The 19581-nt window shown below is 46.1% G+C and overlaps 1 protein-coding gene across 8 annotated transcripts in view; it reads left to right on the top strand.

Moving 5' to 3' along the window:
- The window catches only part of KANSL3 (KAT8 regulatory NSL complex subunit 3), a 596819-nt gene that overhangs the window by 56248 nt on the left and 520990 nt on the right, over positions 1 to 19581 (top strand). For all 8 annotated transcript variants that reach the window (XM_085634440.1, XM_085634436.1, XM_085634437.1 and 5 more), the window contains exon 2: positions 15584 to 15867. In XM_085634440.1, coding sequence (XP_085490566.1) covers positions 15650 to 15867 — 218 coding nt within the window. In that variant the 5' untranslated portion in view covers positions 15584 to 15649. The remainder of the gene's footprint in view (positions 1 to 15583; positions 15868 to 19581) is intronic.

The following is a 19581-nucleotide window of genomic DNA, read 5'->3' as shown; positions in this document are numbered from 1 at the left end:
GCTTTCAGGCCTCCAAATACAGTGCATGTGTGCCGGGCGCGCGCACCGTTTGGAGGCCTGAAAGCACTCGTTTGCTTTCACTTTCGCCTGCCTCACGGCCGCTTTGAAGTGTGATCGCGATCGCGATCACTTACATTTCGCGGGCGCTTTGATGTTCTCAGTGAGCCGCGCGGCCACTGAGGACATCAAAGCGCCCGTGAACACCATTTGCCACCCCCTTCCTGCTTGTTCCTTTTTTCCGGGCCTTTGCTCCCGAAAAGTGTCGACTCGTTTCAAATGCTGGAATGTATCAGTTGGAAACTGTGCGGGTCTTATAACTATCACACTACTCGTAACTCTGATCCCTGTGCATAAACATATTTGTATAGGAATCCGAATTTAGCGCTTAGCACACAATGGGGGCCATACACAGTATGTGCGGGAGAAGGTGCGTGCCCTGCCAAGTTTGAGAACAGCAAGACTCATTTTGATGCCACAGTAACAGAGAAGCTACCAGCGACATCTCACGCGCTTCTCTCCGCGGATAGAATATTTAAATTTGCATTCGTGTGTTTTTAATCCCGTCGAGCACATTTCGTCTCTAATATGTGCACAGCGCACCTCAACTGCTACTGTTATGAATATCCCAAAACGGACAGTGAACCTATGACGGGAGGAGTGTTTTATACTAGCTGCAAAGCCATCATTGAAATATACACCATTGGAAATTTTCCACTTCACCATCTCCCACAGGCATACAACCATGGCACCATTGCATTTATTGCTTTCGTGTTGTCCATATTTTGCCAGCTCTGTATCTCCTTGACACACTTTCACACAGTAACAACTGGCACGTACTAGGATGTGGTGCCAGAGTTGCCCACTCGGGAGCTGGGGATCCGGCTTTGAGTCTCGGCGTCGGTGCAACCTCATGTGATTCTGGGCAAATCACTTAATCTCCCCGGGCCCATGGACAGCATCTGGATACTCTCACGGGTGATAAGCCCCGCTGTTAAATAATCTACAAACTTTAACTTTGTATGTGACCGTCCCTCTGTGCGTTCTGTAGAGAGGCCAGTGATTGGATGCGCATGGTCTGAACCCTTTTATGAGGCACTCATGGGCACTGTAAGAACTCGCACTGCCTTCCTCCTCAGCCACAGAGCTCCAATTGTGCCCCGTCTTATATACCCACAACCTGAACATATGCAAACACCTGCCGTGACTCAGTTCATAGTATGTACTTTACAGAAGACCGAAGTTGCATGGAAAAAAACTACAGAAAACACAACTGGAACAAGCATTTGCAATGCAATAGGTCTCGCAGTTACACGAGTTAAAGCTATTGGCATTGTAAATGACAATGCCAATAGGCATTGTTATTTGCAATGTCAATAGCTCAAACTCGCGTAAATGCGAGACCTAATGCATTGCAAATGCTTGTTTTTTTTTACAGTAAGCCATGTTTCACAGAAGCTCAACTGCTATGCAATATGTAAAAAAAAATAAAAAATTCGCAAACCCAATTGATTTCATATAGGCGAAACCTATTGCCTTTTGCCGATGCAGGTTGTTCAAGTTGGCAGGTATGATGGCCTGAGTGAACTTGTTCTCCCTGTTCAGCAGGAAGTCACTATACCGGTGAAAGGGCTTTAAGTGGAATGAAAAAACTTGTGGGGGCTCCCAGAGGGGCGTGGTCAATGTAATGAAGGGCGTGGCTTAAAAACCCAAACTGAAAATCCATGCTCGGCATATTGTGTCGCCGCACCGGTATTTTTGCTGCTTCGTTATTCCATCCATATACAACAAGTAACATTACATCTACTACAAGCCAGGACTATTGGCTTTGTCAATGGTTGTTAGTTTCATAAGATAAATATGCAACAGCGATGGCTTCGATGTACATAATTTTGAAAATGCAAGCATCATACTGCCCCATCAAGTTTTGCATTATTCGTCACTGGCCATGCTCCAAGATAACCATATTGACAGGTATTGTCTCATCAGGTTTGTCCATTCAGCTAAGGCCAATAGCCCAAGAGGTGGACCCGCAGCATGCATAAGATACCAAAATCATCCCAGAGAGCAGCTGTGGCTGCTCCCATTAAAGCTAATTCCAGTCTAATGATTAACCGCGTTGAGCACCCATAACAATATATCCTACTTTACATATGGTATTTTTACATCATGCTTTTGTGGCAAGCAGTAATCTAGCGCTTTATATTTGAGAACAACTTGGTTCACATCAGAAAACGCCAGTGCAAAGAAAACTAGTGTGCTATGTAGTGACATGGTGACAAAAAAATCCTTGAGGCCAGACTTTAAAAGCAATGTTGTTCTGAGTCAAAAGCAAATCTAGGGCATTTATATGCATTCCAATACGTGTCAGACTGAAAAAGTGTTGCCAAAGCTTGAGAGGGGTGCAGCTAAGGGTGAGAGGGCGCTGCGAGGAGTGAGAGAACTGTAGCTGGTGTGAGAGCTGCGCTGCAAGGGTGTGATGGGCGCTGTGAGAGGTGCTGCTGGGGATGAGAGGGGCGCTACTAAGGGTGAGAGGGGCGCTACTAAGGGTGAGAGGGGCTCTGCTAGAGGTGAGAAAGAAGTCCAGGTGGTGTGAAAGATGCACTGCTCGAGCGAGAGGGGGCCTGGTGGGGGTAACAGATGTGCTGAAGAGGGAGCGAAAGAGCACTGTAGTAGACAAGCGGTACTTCAGGGGTGAGAAGGGTACCAAGGGGTTCAGGGACGGGCTGCAGGGGGCACGGGATGCCCTGCAAGGGGTGAGAGGGGACATTGCTGGTGTGAGAAGGGCACTGACGTGTGCCTGGGAGCTGTGCACGAGGGGATCGCTGCAGACTTCATCGAGGGCATTGAAAAGGGTGAGGATGGGGCAATTACCAGAGTGAGGAGTGCCATGGCAGCGGCTAATAACAACAAAAGGATGGAGCTGATAGTGTGATAAGTGTGTAAACGGGCGCTCCTCGGGTGTGAGATTGGATGCCCCACGGAGGGAGGCCGGGCAGCGTGCGACTGGTTGAAGGTGTAACTCGGGGAGTGATCAGAGGTGCGCGTCTGGTAGTGAGCCGTCAGTGAGATCTTGAAAGAAGTGAGTTTGTATGGGGGGGGGGGGAAGTCCCTGTCTACCGGGACTGTGTGCGCACGTGTGTGGCTGAGGTGTGAATAGGGCATGCACTGTGGGGAGAGTGGATGTGTGCACGGGCGATAGTGAGTGTATGGAATCACTGTGTGAAGGTTGCATCTGTGCAGGTGATGAGGAAGCAAGGAGAGGGTGAACCAGTGCGTGTAATGACTGTCTGCTGGCGGGCTGTGTGCAGCAATGGAGGGCTGCTCGGTGAAGGTGTGTGCAGCGTGATTGTGAGGGGACAGTGAGTGCAGGTAGAAGTCATTGCACGGAAAGTGTGTGCCTGATGAGTGCGTGCATGGGTTCACAGCTAGGAAGTCACTGTAGGGAGTGTGTGTGCTTGCATGGGGGGGTCACCGGCTAGGAAGTCACTGCAGAGAGAGTGTGTGCAAAGTGAGCGCATGCATGGGGATCACCGACTACGAAGTCAATGCTAGGAAAGTGTGTGCAGTGTGAGTGCATACATGGGGGTCACCAACTGGTAAGTTATTGCAAGGAAAGTGTGTGGCAGGTGAATGTGTGCATGGGTTCACAGCTAGAAAGTCACTGCAGGGAGTGTGTATGCAGGGTGCGCGCGAGCATGAGGATCACCGGCTAGGAAGTAGCTGCAAGGAAAGTGTGCGCAGGGTGAATGTGTGCATGGGGGTCACCATCTAGGTAATCACTGCAGGCAGAGTGTTTGCAGGGGTTGCGTGGGGTTCACCAGCTAGGAAGTCACTGCAGGGAGAGTGCGTGCACAGTGAGTGCATGCATGGGGGTCGCGGACCAGGAAGTCACTGCAGGCAGAGTATGTGTACAGGGTTAGTGCATGCATGGAGGTCTCTGGCTAGGAGCTCACTACAGGGAGAGTGTGTTCTGGGTAAGCGCATGCATGGGGGTCACTAGCTAGGAAGTCACCGCAAGGAAAGTGTGTGCAGGGTGAGTGCGGCATAAGGGTCACTGGCTAGGAAGTCACTGCAGGCAGAGAATGTGTGTAGTGTAAGTGCACGCATCGGGATCACTGGCTAGGAGGTCTCTGCAAGGAGAGTGTGTGCAGGGTGAGTGCATGCAGGGGGGTTACTGGCTGGGAAGTCACTGCAGGCTGAGAATGTGTGCAGTGTGAGTGAACGCATTGGGGGTCACCGGCTGGGAAGTCACTGCAGGGAGAAAATGTGTGTATGGGTCGGCACAGTGCAGGTAGCCCCAGCAGTGGTGTGCAGTGGTCAACAGTGTAGGAGTTACTGATTGGAAGGACAAGGCATGCATTAAGAGTGTGCAGGATGTACGTGTGTTTGGAGAGTGCCTGAAGAGGGTAGCACTGTGCGGGAAGATAGTGTGTAAAGGCTGTGCTCAGACAGTGCTAATCGGCCCATAGGTAGATGCAATAGAGATGGGATCTTGGCCGGGGAGGGATGTATGGCGGTGGGGCTGCAGTTTGGGAAATACAGGGAAGCTAGAAGACGAGCGCGGGGTGTTTACAAGAGGTTTATTCTGGGAGGGGGGGTGTGAGGCGGAGTGACATCCTGGTGAAAGAGTCTTCTGGGAGGGGGGTGTGAGGCGGAATGACATCCTGGTGAAAGCACGGAGGTGAAACAGTACACTAACAGCTGTGAGAGGTGGTCTGCCCTCTGGAGACCCCAGTAACACAAAATATTTTAGTAGTGTCAGAATACTGTAACCCACAGGATGCAGTGGAGCAGTATTTTTAGTTGTGTGGCCTACACTGTCATCCACTCGAAAGGATGTTCTGTGCGCATGTGTGGTATACGAGGGTCCGGGTAGGATTGCATGCCGTGAGTCAGCAGGGGGCAGTGATTCCGCAGCTGTTTACTCCTGCCGCTCGCGAGGATTCTAAAGTATGGGTAATCCACACGCACAGTGGTGTAATCATTCAGAAAAACACAGCAGGCGGTGCACGATGAATACCACTTTAATTTGACAAGTCCCAAAGACTGCTCTGTGATCAAGAACAGAGAATGGTGCGTGTATGGGGATTGCCCTAGAGTAAAACGTCAATGTGAGAAGAAATGTTCCCTCGCAGATTTTCAGTAATTTTCGCCAATGCTGCGTTTAAGGACCCTAATCTGCAAAGATCTCTGCTTGTGGGTTATCATGTTAACATTTTAAATGCTGCGCCTTTTTAATTTGTTCCGATATGAAAAGATCATTAACACTCACCGGATTTGATAATGGGAAGGAAAGCATTTTTAAAGGGAACTCGCGAGAAAGTAGCACACTTTTGAGGAAATATTGTTTGTTTGTGGCGGATTGCTGTGTTCAAGTTGTACATTTGGGAAAAACCTGATCTATGAAAAGGCCAATATTCGTGATGTCCATAAAACTTAAATCTGGTAGTAAACATCTGGCACACTCCAAGATACAAGTAACGCTGAACGGCCTGTCCCACACAAAATACTGGCTGCGCCCAGAGTTTGCACCAGGTGGGACGGGATCGTCCACTCGTAAAATCGATATAAAGCAAGGATTTTGACTTCAGGGTGTACTTATAGCACCCGGGAATTCTGTGCTACATGTACATGCGTGCAGTGTGTGGTGACGGGGCTTGTGAAACGATATTACACCCATTGATTAATTTGTTAAAAAATTAAGTGCCAGGGATCTCGTCAGGCGGTATGTTAAGTACAGCGCATACCAACATTATAATTAAAAACAAAAGCACGGTCCCAAAAGTGAAAGAGGACCGCGCACTTGTCTTTATAGGGCCATGTGTTTAAACACATGGCCCCATAAAGATAAGAAAGTGTTTTGCGACACACGCAAAGCAGGCCACCGAGTCCGTCTCTGAGGCGAAAGGGCATCTACAGAAAACCCTCCTTTCCAATGGCAGGCCACCGTTTAGCATAAACGGTGACGCCAGCCAATGGAAATGACGGGCGGGACTTAAAGCCCTCTTCTGAAAGTCCTTGTCAACAATAAGCCTCGCGAGGCGCGCAGCGCATGCGCTGCCACGCAAGACCTAAAAAGTATTGCAAACCCTAAAGGCAGACGGCCAATGCTTGAGCAATTGACTTTGCCAATACTTTTTTAACAGATTAATTTTTAACTTTTATTTAACCCATCAATAGTCTGTTTTGAATACCCATTTGCTTTCTTGTACAAATTCAAAAAAATAAAACTCAAAATGAGGATCCAGCTTCCCAAAAGCCTCTCTTGTCTTTACAGAAGAGCCACTATCTCTTTCGATGGTTCCCTTTTGCTGTCCTTTAATACCAGCGACCGGCTATATCGCTTTCAGTTGTTAAGTCGAGCCAACCATTTGGCCCAGTTGTTATAATTGCAAAAGACTTAGTGTGGGTTTACCAAGAATTTACAGGGCTTACAGCCCGCCCATAGCTTATCATTGGCTTTATTGTCACTCTTAATTGTTTGCTTCTTATTCAATGGCTTTCATTGCCCAGCTTGAGGGTCGTGTCCATTTCCTGTAGCATAACCTTTTTACTATATTTCTAATTTGCTGGCTTCTATCCTTCCACTGATCACTTTTAGAGAACTAAGCTTAAGCACTCCAAGAAAGTGCATGTATTTTCCAGCTACCTCCCTCTTGTGCTTCTCCCACTGACAAATACCTGCCCTGCACTCTGTGCTGCTATCTCCCTTGAGTTGCAAGCTCTCTTGTGTGCTTCTACCATGCCAAATTTACTCCCTCACCGGTACTCCATGTTGCTTTTTTTTGTGCCAGTTTGCTGTTCCCCTGGCTGCTTTGTTGCTGGCTCTCATGTTCTGCTTTTCTCCTACCCCTACGTATTGTTTCCGAACCTACTCCTATGTTACCCCTGACACCCACTATCTTAAAAAAAAAAAAAAAGATTAAATGTATTTATTTGTGGAGGGTCAGGCAGCCCATTGCTGCTGGCATCTCTATCTTAAACAAGCATTGGCATAGCCAATAGGTCTCGCCTTTGGGACCTTTTAAGTGTTTATCCATGCAACAATTGATGTTGTTGCACCAAGGATATTGTGCTGCATAACTAAATACTTATAAGGTCCCAAAGGCGAGACCTATTGGCTATGCCATTGCTTGTTAATATAAATGTTTTAGAAATATATAAATTAAAAATTAAATTTATTTGATATGACTTTGAATGAAGTTATTTCTTATTTTTCCTGGATTGACTGATGATTAAAAAGCGATGTAGGTTGGGCAGGTTTATCTATATTCTTTCTGCCCCCTTGACAGGGCTATCTATTGCATGTGGACTGGCTTTTAGGGACACAAGATTGGATTTCAGAAGATATTTTTGGGATATTCCATAAGATATTAGTCATGGGCAGAAAATATTTGTAGAACAATCAGGAGTCATTCAAGTAATGAGGTCATTCAAGTACTCAAGGAAGAGAGGGCTATGACCTGGTAGACAGTAGATGTTGTGAAACCTTAGTTCCAGGCTCATTGTTTGATGGTAAGAGTAGAAAGGGTAATCTGTGAAACCTTGCATCATAGAGTTTTGAGGTGGTAATCTGTGCAATTAGCTATTTTACATTATTCTCCCACAGAATGTGTGTGAACTCAGGAAAAGATCATTGATGGTGACAGGGGTGTGGAATTTAATAAAATATTTACTTGTCCATGGGGCAGGTTTCTTCATAAATCTACTTGTCCTGTAACAAAATCCACTTGTGCCATGTAATATGGTGACAAATTATGGCAGCAACCTCATCATATAAGAGCTCTGAAATAGCCTCTCTGATTATGCCAGGGCTCCTTCCATAGTAGAGTTTGAATGCTAGCAATTTCCTTATGTTGCCACGTTTCCACAGATCTACATACTGGGGCCGAAGGTAATGGTAACCAGCTGTTACAGGTTTGGAATGCCCTTTTGAGACTGTGCAAACCTACTAACTTGCATGTTTTAAGGGTTGTCACCAACTCTTCCCTAATCTTTTCCATACTGAGAAAGGTTGGAAATTTACTCCTGACAATTCAATGCATAAAACGTCTTCGGTGTTCGGGGAAAAAAGTGGTTGGAGGGAAAGTGAACTTGCAAACACTCAGATTTTCGCATGAGCAAATCTACACCTGCATATTTACTCATGCTAAAATGCAGTTCACAAATATTTTCTAAGAGTACTATTTCTTGGCCTCTTTCTGTAAAGTCTTGTAAATTCCTGAAAGCTGTATATCTGCACCTGATGCAAGGACATGGGTGCCCTTTTGAGACTCTATTTAATAATTGAGCCCCAAATTAGGTTTGGCATTAACCATGACCTTTTGTGTTCATTAAAATTCTCTCTCTCTCTCTCTCTCTCTCTCTCTCTCTCTCTCTCTCTCTCTCTCTCTCTCTCTCTCTCTATATAGGCTAGCTTCACTGTGAGTGACAGCATTCTGTTATTTCACAAGGAGCATATCGACACACAGTCGTTTTGTTCTGTCAGGAACTACTGTGGGAATGTGTGCTTTTAAAAAAATGTTTTTAAAAAACATTTTATTTTTATCCAACAAACAACTTGGTATCAGCACATGACATATAGAAAACACCACTAGCTTTTACACATCCCAGGAGATATGTCAAGCCCCAACAAGCATTAAACATGACACAATACAGAGGAGGGCCATTACAATACTCATTATGTGGAGGAGAAGCCTCCACCTCTGCCATCAGCCGGGCCATCTGTTCGGTTCGTTCCCCCTGTATTTATTCCACTTTCCCCATTTGTGGTCCCATTTTTTGTGGCAACCTCGACCCTTAAAGACCGATTTTTCGGCAATCATTCCATATCCATATCCCATGCCCAAGCACCCTGAATCGGGACCGCCTCCAACCCCCCCCCCCCCCCCCCATTTTTGTGCGATGTTTCGTTTCGCGATGGCGAATCTCATCGAGGCCCAAGTCTGCTTAGCCTGAGAGAGATCAGTCGGCCCCCAAATATTAAGCAGACATAAGTGAGGAGATGGCGGCAGGGGTTTGCCGCAGACTCTCGCCAGTTGACGGGCAATCCTCACCCAGTAGTCCTGAATGCGTGGGTAGTCCCATAATATGTGGAAGAAGGTGCTTACTTGATTGCAATGTCCGAGACAGAGCGGGTCGGGACGTCTGCCTATCTGAAACAAGAGTTTGGCGTCGAAGTAGACCCTATGAAGAAACTTAAGCAGCAGGAGTCGCATACGCATTGGGATGGCCACTTCACGAGGGGAGGCCAGAGCGTCCCGCCAGTCCTCATCTTCTATGTGCCCCAAGTCTTTCTCCCAGCTAGTCCTCAACTTTTGAATTGGATCTGCACGATTGTTAACCAATTTCTTGTATGTAAGTGAAATGGCCTTCTGATCCATGGGATCCAGTAATAGCGGATCCTCCAGAGGGGAGAAGTCTGGAAGGGGGGCATCTTTTGGCAAAGCCGCCGATACGGCATGACTGATCTGTAGGTACCTGAAGATCTCAGTTTGGGCCAATTGGTACTTTGTCTGAAGCTCCGTGAATGTAGCTAATTTCCCCTTCCCCCAGATGTCCCCCACCGTCGATATCCCAATAGTATCCCACTTGTCGAACCCCGGACATCTCCTGAGTTGTCCCAATATGTCAGGTTCCCATAACGGTGTTGCCTTTGTGAGACACTTATTCCAGCCCAGTCGTTTGGTAACCGCATGCGAAGTTTCGACCGTGCAAGCAGTGGGGCCGGTTAGGCAAAGCCTGCGTGGGTTGAAATACAGCGCCCTGTTGTAGCTGCCCCTCCCCATGAGCCACTGGTCCGTTCTGAAGTTTGGGTTATCATGGGGGCTGAATACCCACCTATTAATAGCTATCAATTGGGATGCTTGATAATAGAGATGCAAGGCTGGAAGCCGGAATGTGTGCTTTTTGAGACCAAAATAATTTTTACTTTTGCCAATGTTTGTTATAATGGTGAGGGCCCGGCAGCTCCCATACCAATAAGGTTTTACAAAAGCCATGCCAAAACAAGTCACGCATTGACAAAACCAAAAGGCTGACCAACAATTTCAGACCTTCTGGCTTTACCAATGCTTCTTTATTTTTATGTTTCCCTTAATCATATTAAAACTGGTGACACTGATTTTCCATTATGAATATTTATGGGAAATACTAGCATACATCAACACATTTTACTAAGCGATGTTGCAAAGAAAAGGTACCTTATATTTTACAGCAGTTTTGTGAAATTATTTCGCACTTTTTTGTGAACATTTTATATTGAAAGCAAAGAATCCTCAATCTTGCTTTCAAGCTTCTTCAAATATTTGCATCTAATCATAGAGCATTCTGGGAGCGTTATACATAGCCTCACATTGCTAAAAAATTGAAAATGTGTACACATTTTTATACTGGAACCACAATCCGTAATTCAGTCTGAGCTTACAACATTTACTTAGAGCACTCAACCTAATAATAAAGACTTTGTATTAATGAACCATAAATACAAGTTTGAACAGCATTAACACATGGGACACACATATTACCTTAACTGCAGACAATGCCCATGCCTGATTCATAATGTGGCATTGTAATCTGGCAGTCAAAGGGTTTGTGCTGTAGGGGGTTTGGGCCTACTTGTCCCAAGGACAAAATACACATGAAAACTTGTTGCCCTTGACCCCAAACAATATGTCCTGGGTGTTGGACCATAGGAATTCCACATCCCTGCGGTGATTCTGTCGGACAGTAATACTTTGGGTGTAACGGCCAGGCCAGGAGCAACTCATAGGCATGAAACAGGAGGCAGGTCGGAGGGCTGAGGTGTGGGAGTTTATGGATTGGTGAAGAGCGGAGTAATGTGAAGGAGCATCGGGAAGGAGCATCGGGGATAATGGGGCATTTAGAGACATGGGTGAGTTAAAGGAGAGTTAGAACCAGGTGAGTTTTAAAGTTAAATTACTGGTTCTTTAGGGGGATGCATGCCTCCTGAAAGATGTGAGGATATAATTGGTACTATGCGGTGTGATGTGTGGTTAGAGCGGATTGGACACCATAAAAAAACCTTATCCCCGACGTGGCCATCACATAGGCCTGGCTCAACCCCTCTTCAAACCCCGACATTGCAACCGCAGTGCCCGACGGCTACAAGATGATACATCGCGACTTCAACAACACTTCAACAACAAACAGGGAAGAGGCATTGCCATCATCCACAAGGAAACCCTCTGCTGCACCACCACTAAAGACGAAATCACATCGATCATGGAACACCTCAACTTCCAACTCCAAACCGACGCCAGGATGATCATCGGAGGCCCCCTTGCCTACTGACCCCCAGGACCACGACCCAGCTTCTGCAATGCCATCTCCGAATTTCTAGTCCCTCGAGCTGTCAACCCCAAGCACTGCATCTTCCTCGGTGACATAAACTTCCACCTCGATGACCCCAACTCCACCACCCTCGTAGAAAACATGAGCAACATCGGCTTCACCCAACTGGTCACCAACCCCACACACAACGTAGGACATACGCTGGACCAGATCTTCACATAGAGCGACCGAGTCAAATACAGCCATGTCATCGATCTCACCTGGACTGACCATGCCATCGTCCACTTCAACATCACAGGTTCCCTGAGCACCACCACCAGGCCCAAGCTCCTCCAACTGCAGATGGAACTAAGTGACTGAGACCCAGTGGACGGATGCCTCCAACACCCACCTACCTGAAACTGCAACAAACCTGGAACAGGCCATCCAAAACTCCACCTGGATCCCCACCAACTGCGCCAACAGTCGCCCCATGAAGCCAGCCAAAACAAGCAGATGCACACCACATGCCAGGTGGTACACCAGAAATCGGGACCATCAAACGTAACTGCAAACGACTAGAAAGACGATTGCGCACCACCAGAGACCACACAGACCGAGCTGCCTTCAAGTCAGCCCTCAACATATAGCACTAACGCATCAAGGACACAAAAAAAGATGCCCTGACAGACCTTATCGAAGAAAGCGGCAACCACAGTAAGGAACTCGGCATTGTCAGAGAGTTAACCTGCCCATCAGCCACGGAAAACACAGTCCATCCCACCCAATAACTCTGTGACATCCTATCGAACTACTTCCTCAACTAGATATCCACCATGTACAGCAACTTTGATCCCCAACCCACTGGCCAACCACAGCACCGAGATCACTCTGATCGCCGCCACCGACATCAGAAGTGTCCTCGACCATGTAGAAACGATGGCGCTTATCCTCCTTGACCTCTCAGTAGCATTCAACACCATATCCCACCACGTTCTCATTAAAAGACTCCTCCAAATCACCGTCCAGGTGGACACCCTCAAATGGATCGCATCCTTCCTTACAGGACAAACCCAGAGAATCCGCCTACCATCCTTCACCTCGGAACCAAAGAGCATTCTTTGCGATGTACCCCAACGATCATCCTTCAGCCCCACCACTTTCAACACCTACATGACACCCTTGGCCGACATAGTCATAACCCGCAGACTCAACATCATCATGTCCTACGCAGATGACACCAAACTCATCCTCCCGCTCACTGAAGACCCCTCCACCACCAGAACAAACTTCCTCAAAGCCATGACAAGTGTCGCCGACTAAATGAGCACCAACTGCTTGAAGCTCAACACGGGCAAGACAGAAGGGCTGTTTTTCAGGAAGAGCACCTCCCCGTGGGATGACACCTGGTGGACTCCCTCTAACTCTGACCCACACCAACCAACCAACCCCGGAACCTCTGAATCATCCCGGACAACAAACTCATCATTAAGCCCACAGTCTACTGTGCCTGCTTCTTCACCCTACGCATGCTCTGGAAAATCTTCAGATGGATAACCATCAACACCAAAAAAACACAGTCTTAGACTATGGAAACATGCTTTATGCTGGAATCACCATCCAACCCCTCACGAGACTCCAGACTCTACAGAACAAAGCAGCTGGACTCCTCCTCAACCTTCCCAAACTGACCCGCATCACTCCTTCCGCCTCTGGAACCTCCACTGTCTCTTTTAGAAGAGATTCCAGTTCAAGATGTTGACTCTTTCCTACAAAGCCCTTCATGACCAGAGACCAGCATACATCAACCACCGCCTGAACTTCCACCAGCTCGCCAAACACCTGTGCTCCGCCTACCTACCCCTTGCAAACTCTCTCCCCCCCCTCTCCCCCCTCCCCCACCACAACCCCCTCTTCTGCCGAAACCACAGTGGAGGTCATTCCTTCTCCTACATTGCAACCAGGGCCTGAAACAACCTACCCCTCCACTTACGAATATCTCCCATCGCGCCATTCAGAAGGTGACTCAAGACCTGACTTTTCGACTGAGACCATAGCGCCCGGATCCCCTCTAGGGCAGTGGTATTCAATCTGCAGGGCGCGACCCCCAGGGGGGCCATGGATTCTTGGTAAGGGGGTCACGCATTTCCAGGTCTCAATTCGGCCTGGAATCAGAACATGTGCTCTTCCTTTTGGAAAAATGACAACCATCTGGGACACTTCATTCTGATCCTTAAAAAGCTTTAGCTTAAGTTAATTGAGGCTTCTGTGCTGTGAAATGAGGAGGCCCGGCAGACGGGTAAGACAATCCTTCGTAGCACTGAAATGCAAACCTGCGCTATGAGTTACTCTGCAAACATAAAGGGTGCTTGGGAGCAGTTTTGGCTTTAATTGCTCGATTCACTCCAAGCATTGTGATGGCAAAGATTTTTTTTTTTTTTGTGGTAGTACTAAGAGTTAACAACTGGGATGTGAAGTGCTTGCTTTTAATCGTAATTGTATTTACAAAGCGCTGTACCCCTGAGGAGGTGTTGAAGGTACAGTTATGCAAAAAAGAAAAGAATTTGCATTCCTTATGATCATGTAAAATCTAAATTTTGGAAGCTCCTTTTTTATCCTAAAACAATTTGCACAGTTTGTAGCCACCTATCTTATAATGTGTGTAATGCTAGCATAAAATAATGACTTACACATTCACGGTGTTTTCTGTCACAGGATGTGACCTCGTGGCCCTAAAAATACACAAGCCACTGCACCAACCAAATTTAATTCTGTGGCTCTCTGGTTACACACAGACCTCTTCAGTGCATTAACCAATAGAGGTTTCATAATGTACTACACTGCATTTCCTTCTGAGTAACAACTTTTTAAAATGTATTTTTCATTTAAGCTACCCATTATTTTATATGTAGCTACCAGATGGTGAAAGACCTAAAGAACTAACAAAATATTTTGGGGCTGATTTATGAGAGGCTTGCGCAGCGGGAGCGTCATTTTTTTTAAGCTCCGGTGGCACAAGCGTCTCAGTCATATCTATGAGGCGGCGCAAAATCACCCTGCGTGGCTTTTCATGGCCTCATAGATATGGAGTAAGACAAAGTAGTGCAAGTCGCTGCGTTGCCTTACTCTATGTCAAGTAGGCGTTCCACGAACTCCCAGACCACATAGTCTTTATGGCTTTACTGCACTTACAATGTCTAAAAACAGACTTAGACACTGTAGGGCTACAGGGCTCATGCACCTGTATCCTCACCAGTGGTATAGTACACCCAGCTAGAGGGGTGGCCGACCTATGCCATGGACCGTGGGTTGTATGCATGGCACACAGGGATGTGTGCCATGTTGACTCTTCACTTTTCTCTTTACCAATGTGTGTGTGTGTGTGTGTGTGTGTGTGTGTGTGTGTGTGTGTGTGTGTGTGTGTGTGTGTGTGTGTGTGTGTGTGTGTGTGTGTGTGTGTGTGTGTGTGTGTGTGTGTGTGTGTGTGTGTGTGTGTGTGTGTGTGTGTGTGTGTGTGTGTGTGTGTGTGTGTGTGTGTGTGTGTGTGTGTGTGTGTGTGTGTGTGTGTGTGTGTGTGTGTGTGTGTGTGTGTCTGTCTGTCTTCTAAGGGTGGCACAGTAAGGGGCTGCATGCTTTAGAGGCCTTATCTGGTCACATGGCCCGTAGTACCTAGGGTACCTTTTTTAAGAGACTTACATTTTAGGGTATACAGTACAGCTTTACGGAAAGAACATAGGCCCTAGTACCTGGTTGGCAGGAACCCAGGTCACACTTGATCAAAGATCATCAACATTAGGCAAAAAGTGGCACTTTCCTACATGGCTCTGCTTTGAAAAACTGCTGCATAGTTGGACGGATTGCCATAGTCCTGGGACATGAGTGTAAGTCTGGCCTTCTTCGAATGCTGCAAGCTGATCTGTTGGGATGAACTTTGGCTGATGAACAGCACATGAAAAAAACACTCACGGATGAAAAGGTACAGAGGATGTGGCGAGTGGGATAAGGTTATAGATCTGAGAAAATGGTGGTTTGGATGCCTGGGATAAGATTGTGAAATGTACATGGTTTAGATGACCCAGAGATATATCATTGTGTAATGTATAATTGTGCAGTGATGAAATGATTATTTCTTCTAGTTGTGACAAATGTTTCCGACCTATGATTAAAATCCCCCCTCCAAAAAAAAAAAAAATAGACATGCCTGCTGATCACAATGACTTTCATTATACTAGGTGTTCATCTGTCTTCTTTTCTGAGGCTGATATTCCTATGTCTTATATTGTCTCTGCAGGTATTGATTATGAAGATCTTGCTGATGCGCCCTTTTAGGATCTGAAGTCCAACTGTACCTGACGCCATGATGTCGTACCGAGGAGGGGAAAGAGACTTCCAAACCTCAGCGAGGAGAATGGGGACATCGTTGCTGTTTCAGCTCTCTGTGCATGAGCGGGAACTGGACCTGGTCTTCCTAGACCACAGCTATGCCAAGCCCTGGAGCTCCCACCCTGATGCTAGCAATGCGCGTCCCACCCGTATGTTATTTGTTACTCCACAGCGCCAGCAGGACAGTAATATGTGAGTCTGAGTTTGTAATCTCTCTTACACAGAGTCCTACTCTTCCTCTTTAAGCTCCTATCTATGAGGGTGATGTATCCTAATAGACAGCACTGAGTTACTGTCAAATAAATGAATTAAAAAAAGTTCAACTGTACTTAGGAGTGGCCATACCTACCAATCAAATTACATTGTCCAAACACTATTGGTATCCCCAAAACTAAATCCGTCACCACCACCAAGCTAGAGGGAAGGCAGCAAGACTGACTAGAAAGTGTTAGGAACTAATATAATGAAGAGTACTATTAAATTATCCTCCATTGTCTCTTTCCCTTTGTGGTCCATAACAGAGAAGACCTCTCAAGCCTTAGAAGCCATCATATACCACAAAGATTCATTAACAATGTCAAAGTACAGACATTTCCACTTCAGAATTGCAGTTCTAATCTGAAGTTTGTAGTGGGTGCTAAAGGGTGGGGGGGAAATTCTAGATGATGTCATATCCACTCCTTTTACTTGAAGGTTAGGTGACAGCCATTCTCAAATCATGTATCTTGGCCAGTGGTGGAATGACAATTTGATCCGCCTGTTTAAGATGATAGTTTAGGGCTCTAAATACTTAGACCCAGAGGTGGAGTAGTGAATTGGAAACTTGAAAGTTGGATGTGCTTTCGAGATCTATCCTGACTGCCCTACCAGCATCTAGAGTATGTGGTGGATACACCTCCATTGGGGACTGTTCTCCAAATAGACAAGAGACAGTCATGGCTTTGATACCTGGAGAAGAAAATCAAAGTCCAATGTACCAGACATTCAGAAAGAATGGTGATGAAAGGGTCCTTGAATGCAGAGTCCCCACTGCCTGTGAGAAGCGATCAGCCCAAGGAATAGTCCTTTTGCTGGTAACGCAAGTGGTACCTAGTGTACTTGTTTGAATACACTAGACTCTGATGCGTTACTGGAAAATGGAAAGCTTCAAGATGGAGTGGGGCCCAATTGTTTGTTGGGAAAGTTCGAAACTCATCAGTAATGTAGATGCTTTATCTCCCTGGTTCCAGTCTAATACTAACAGAAAACACTCCAATACCCTGTGAGGATGCCAGGTCTTTGGATAAACTTCAACATAAGAATCTTCCAAAATAGGAAATGATTTGATTGTTGCCTATAGGCATGCATATTATAACAAAGCTGCTAACTCTGCTGACCTACTCCTTCTCTGCAGAACAAGCGGCTGAGAAGTGCGAAAGTTGGTTGTATCCTCAGCAGGGTTTTGTTTAGACCAACCAGCCATCTCCAAGGATACCATGATAGTGGTTAGTATCATTCTCCATCTTCTGTTGCACGATGGAAACCCATGACCTTTGTACACAAAAGGAACCACTAGGATAACCAGTGTCTCATGCTCTTGCTCTTCAATAGAAACCAGAGGAACTGAGTAAAAGACAAGAAGCAGATATCAGTTTTTCCTCTGTACCCCAATCATGCAGATCCCCAAAAGTGAACCAGATTGTCTGAGATTTCAATGCAAACAAGTCCAGTCTAGGGTAGCCAGAAGACTTGTAGCTAGAGTTGGAAAATTCCAGGTAAGCAGACAATTATCCTATCATCCCCCCTCTGTGTTCTCCACCCGGGATGTAGGATGCGTGACTCTGCCACATTACCCTTTCTGTTGCCTGGTCCTAGATCTGAAACTCTGTTTAAACAAGCACTTTTTCTTGCAGAGCTGCTTTAAAAATAACTGTGTGGTATTGAAGATAGGTGAAAGTTCTCACCAGTTCAATGATTGACCTACTTTCATTAGTTAGAAAGAGCACTGTCTTTGTACACTGATAACTCTCAGTGCTGCCCCAAGACTTCAGGCTAGCATAGTTTGTGAGGACCTTGGAGATGGCTTTATGTGGGGTGGATGGTGGTTACTGGGCAGTGTCCTGGGTGAACACCATTGTTTACCATTGGTTGCCCAGGGCCTAAGTATTAATACACTCTAATTGTAGAAGAGCATGTACCACGGTCTGCAGTGCTTGTCCTTGTTTCCTTGCCAAGGAGTGATGCGGAGAACTGAGCATGTGGGGGTGCTTGACAATTCCTGTGAGAGGTCTGCTTGGACCACATGTAGAGACAGCACTTCTGAAACATGGCCCATAGTAAAGGTTCTTAGCTGCATCTAACTGGCAGTGTAGCTAGGTGAGACATATACTTCCACAGTCACGGCTGTTGTTTCGAGATACAAGATCAGGGTCATTTTTAATAATTTTAGAACTGCCAGTGCAGTTTCTCTGCTTAAAATAAATCCCAAACTTGTAGAACGATGGCTTTTCTACCAGAAATCAGGCCAATTAATGTGATCATGTGGTAGTCTTGGAGGAAGGTCTGAAGGGATCTGATAGCGTTGCATCTCCGACAGCTTGTTGTACCAGTTCCCCAACCAGAGCCAACATTTTGTTGCTATTGAAAGAAATGATAAAATAGTAACAGCTTTTCGAATATACTCCCCTTGATGGATCCGAGCCAGTACTGACTCGGACCAACAAGAGCAAAAACTGATGTGGAATCAGTTTGTCAAAATGTTAGAAAGTTAATCTTGTTATAATTACATTATTTCTAGAAATACCCCACAGCCCTCCTCTTTCTTTAATACCATCTCCAACGACTGTAGATCCCTCAAAGTGAGTTTGCCAGTCACGTTGCCATGTTCTAAGAGCAAATTCACACAGTGCATGGTTCCTTGTTAATGTAGGCTCCACGTACCTGTTAATGGTATCAATGTCTAATTTCACTGAAATTGGAAATTCCTCTTTAAATGCATATACCTCTCTTCAAGCACCTCTGTACTGATGTCTTTTTCAGAAGATGCCACCCAGGTTCCACTTCCAGGTGATTCTTGTCATTCTCTTCCTGATGCTGCTTCTTAGCTTTTTCCCCCGTGTTTACCAGGAGCAGCACAACTGTGAATACATTGTGTTTACATTTTCTTTATTTAACTGTTCGGCTGACATAGTGGACACAGGTTACAAAGGGGTCTGGCTAACAGCATATAATGAAAGGAAATGGCTCAGGGCTACACTCTTCACCTTCAATAAGAAGAGGAATCGCATGAGTTAGGGAAATGCATGATCTGCTTTAATTTTACAGTTTACCCCAATGCCTTCTTTTTTTACCCTCCTTTCTTTAGACCAAAGAGAGCTGGATCAGTGAGACCATTGTTTTCATTTTACTTTCTTCTTCTCCATTTTCAGTTACTGGTATGTCAGTCCATAGACTCCATCTATGTCCAGATTCTACTCCTTTTGTGGCCATTTTTGCGAATGCTCCAAAACTGTCTGCAGGGGCAGAGGAGACCACAAGCGAACTTATTCAAAAAGCCTCACATTGGTGCTCATCAAAGGGGGGTTTTATTTGGATGTGACTGTGGGAACATCATCATGGCCAGGCGAGTGGCCTGGCTGGGTTTTGGCCAGAAATAGTTTGAAGGGGATTGCATCGTGTTAAATTTGAAACGGCTGGAAATGGTGAGATGATTAATTTTTGGTAGCTCTTTGAAGGAGGGGTCGGGTTCAGGTATTCAAGTGGTTCTGCTAGGTTTTTTCCTATCCTTCAGTTTTGAAGCATATGCTAGCTTGATGCAGGAATATAGTCCCTAGAAACAGGGGTATGCCAGTCCCCCAGCATATAGGCCAAGTGCCACCTTTGAAGTTGAGGAATAGATTTCAGGTTGTGGGAAACATGGAGGGCAAC

This window comes from Triturus cristatus, chromosome 11 (assembly GCF_964204655.1).
Source record: "Triturus cristatus chromosome 11, aTriCri1.1, whole genome shotgun sequence".
In the NCBI taxonomy this organism is placed as follows: Eukaryota; Metazoa; Chordata; class Amphibia; order Caudata; family Salamandridae; genus Triturus; species Triturus cristatus.
This window is presented reverse-complemented; position numbering and strand designations above follow the sequence as displayed.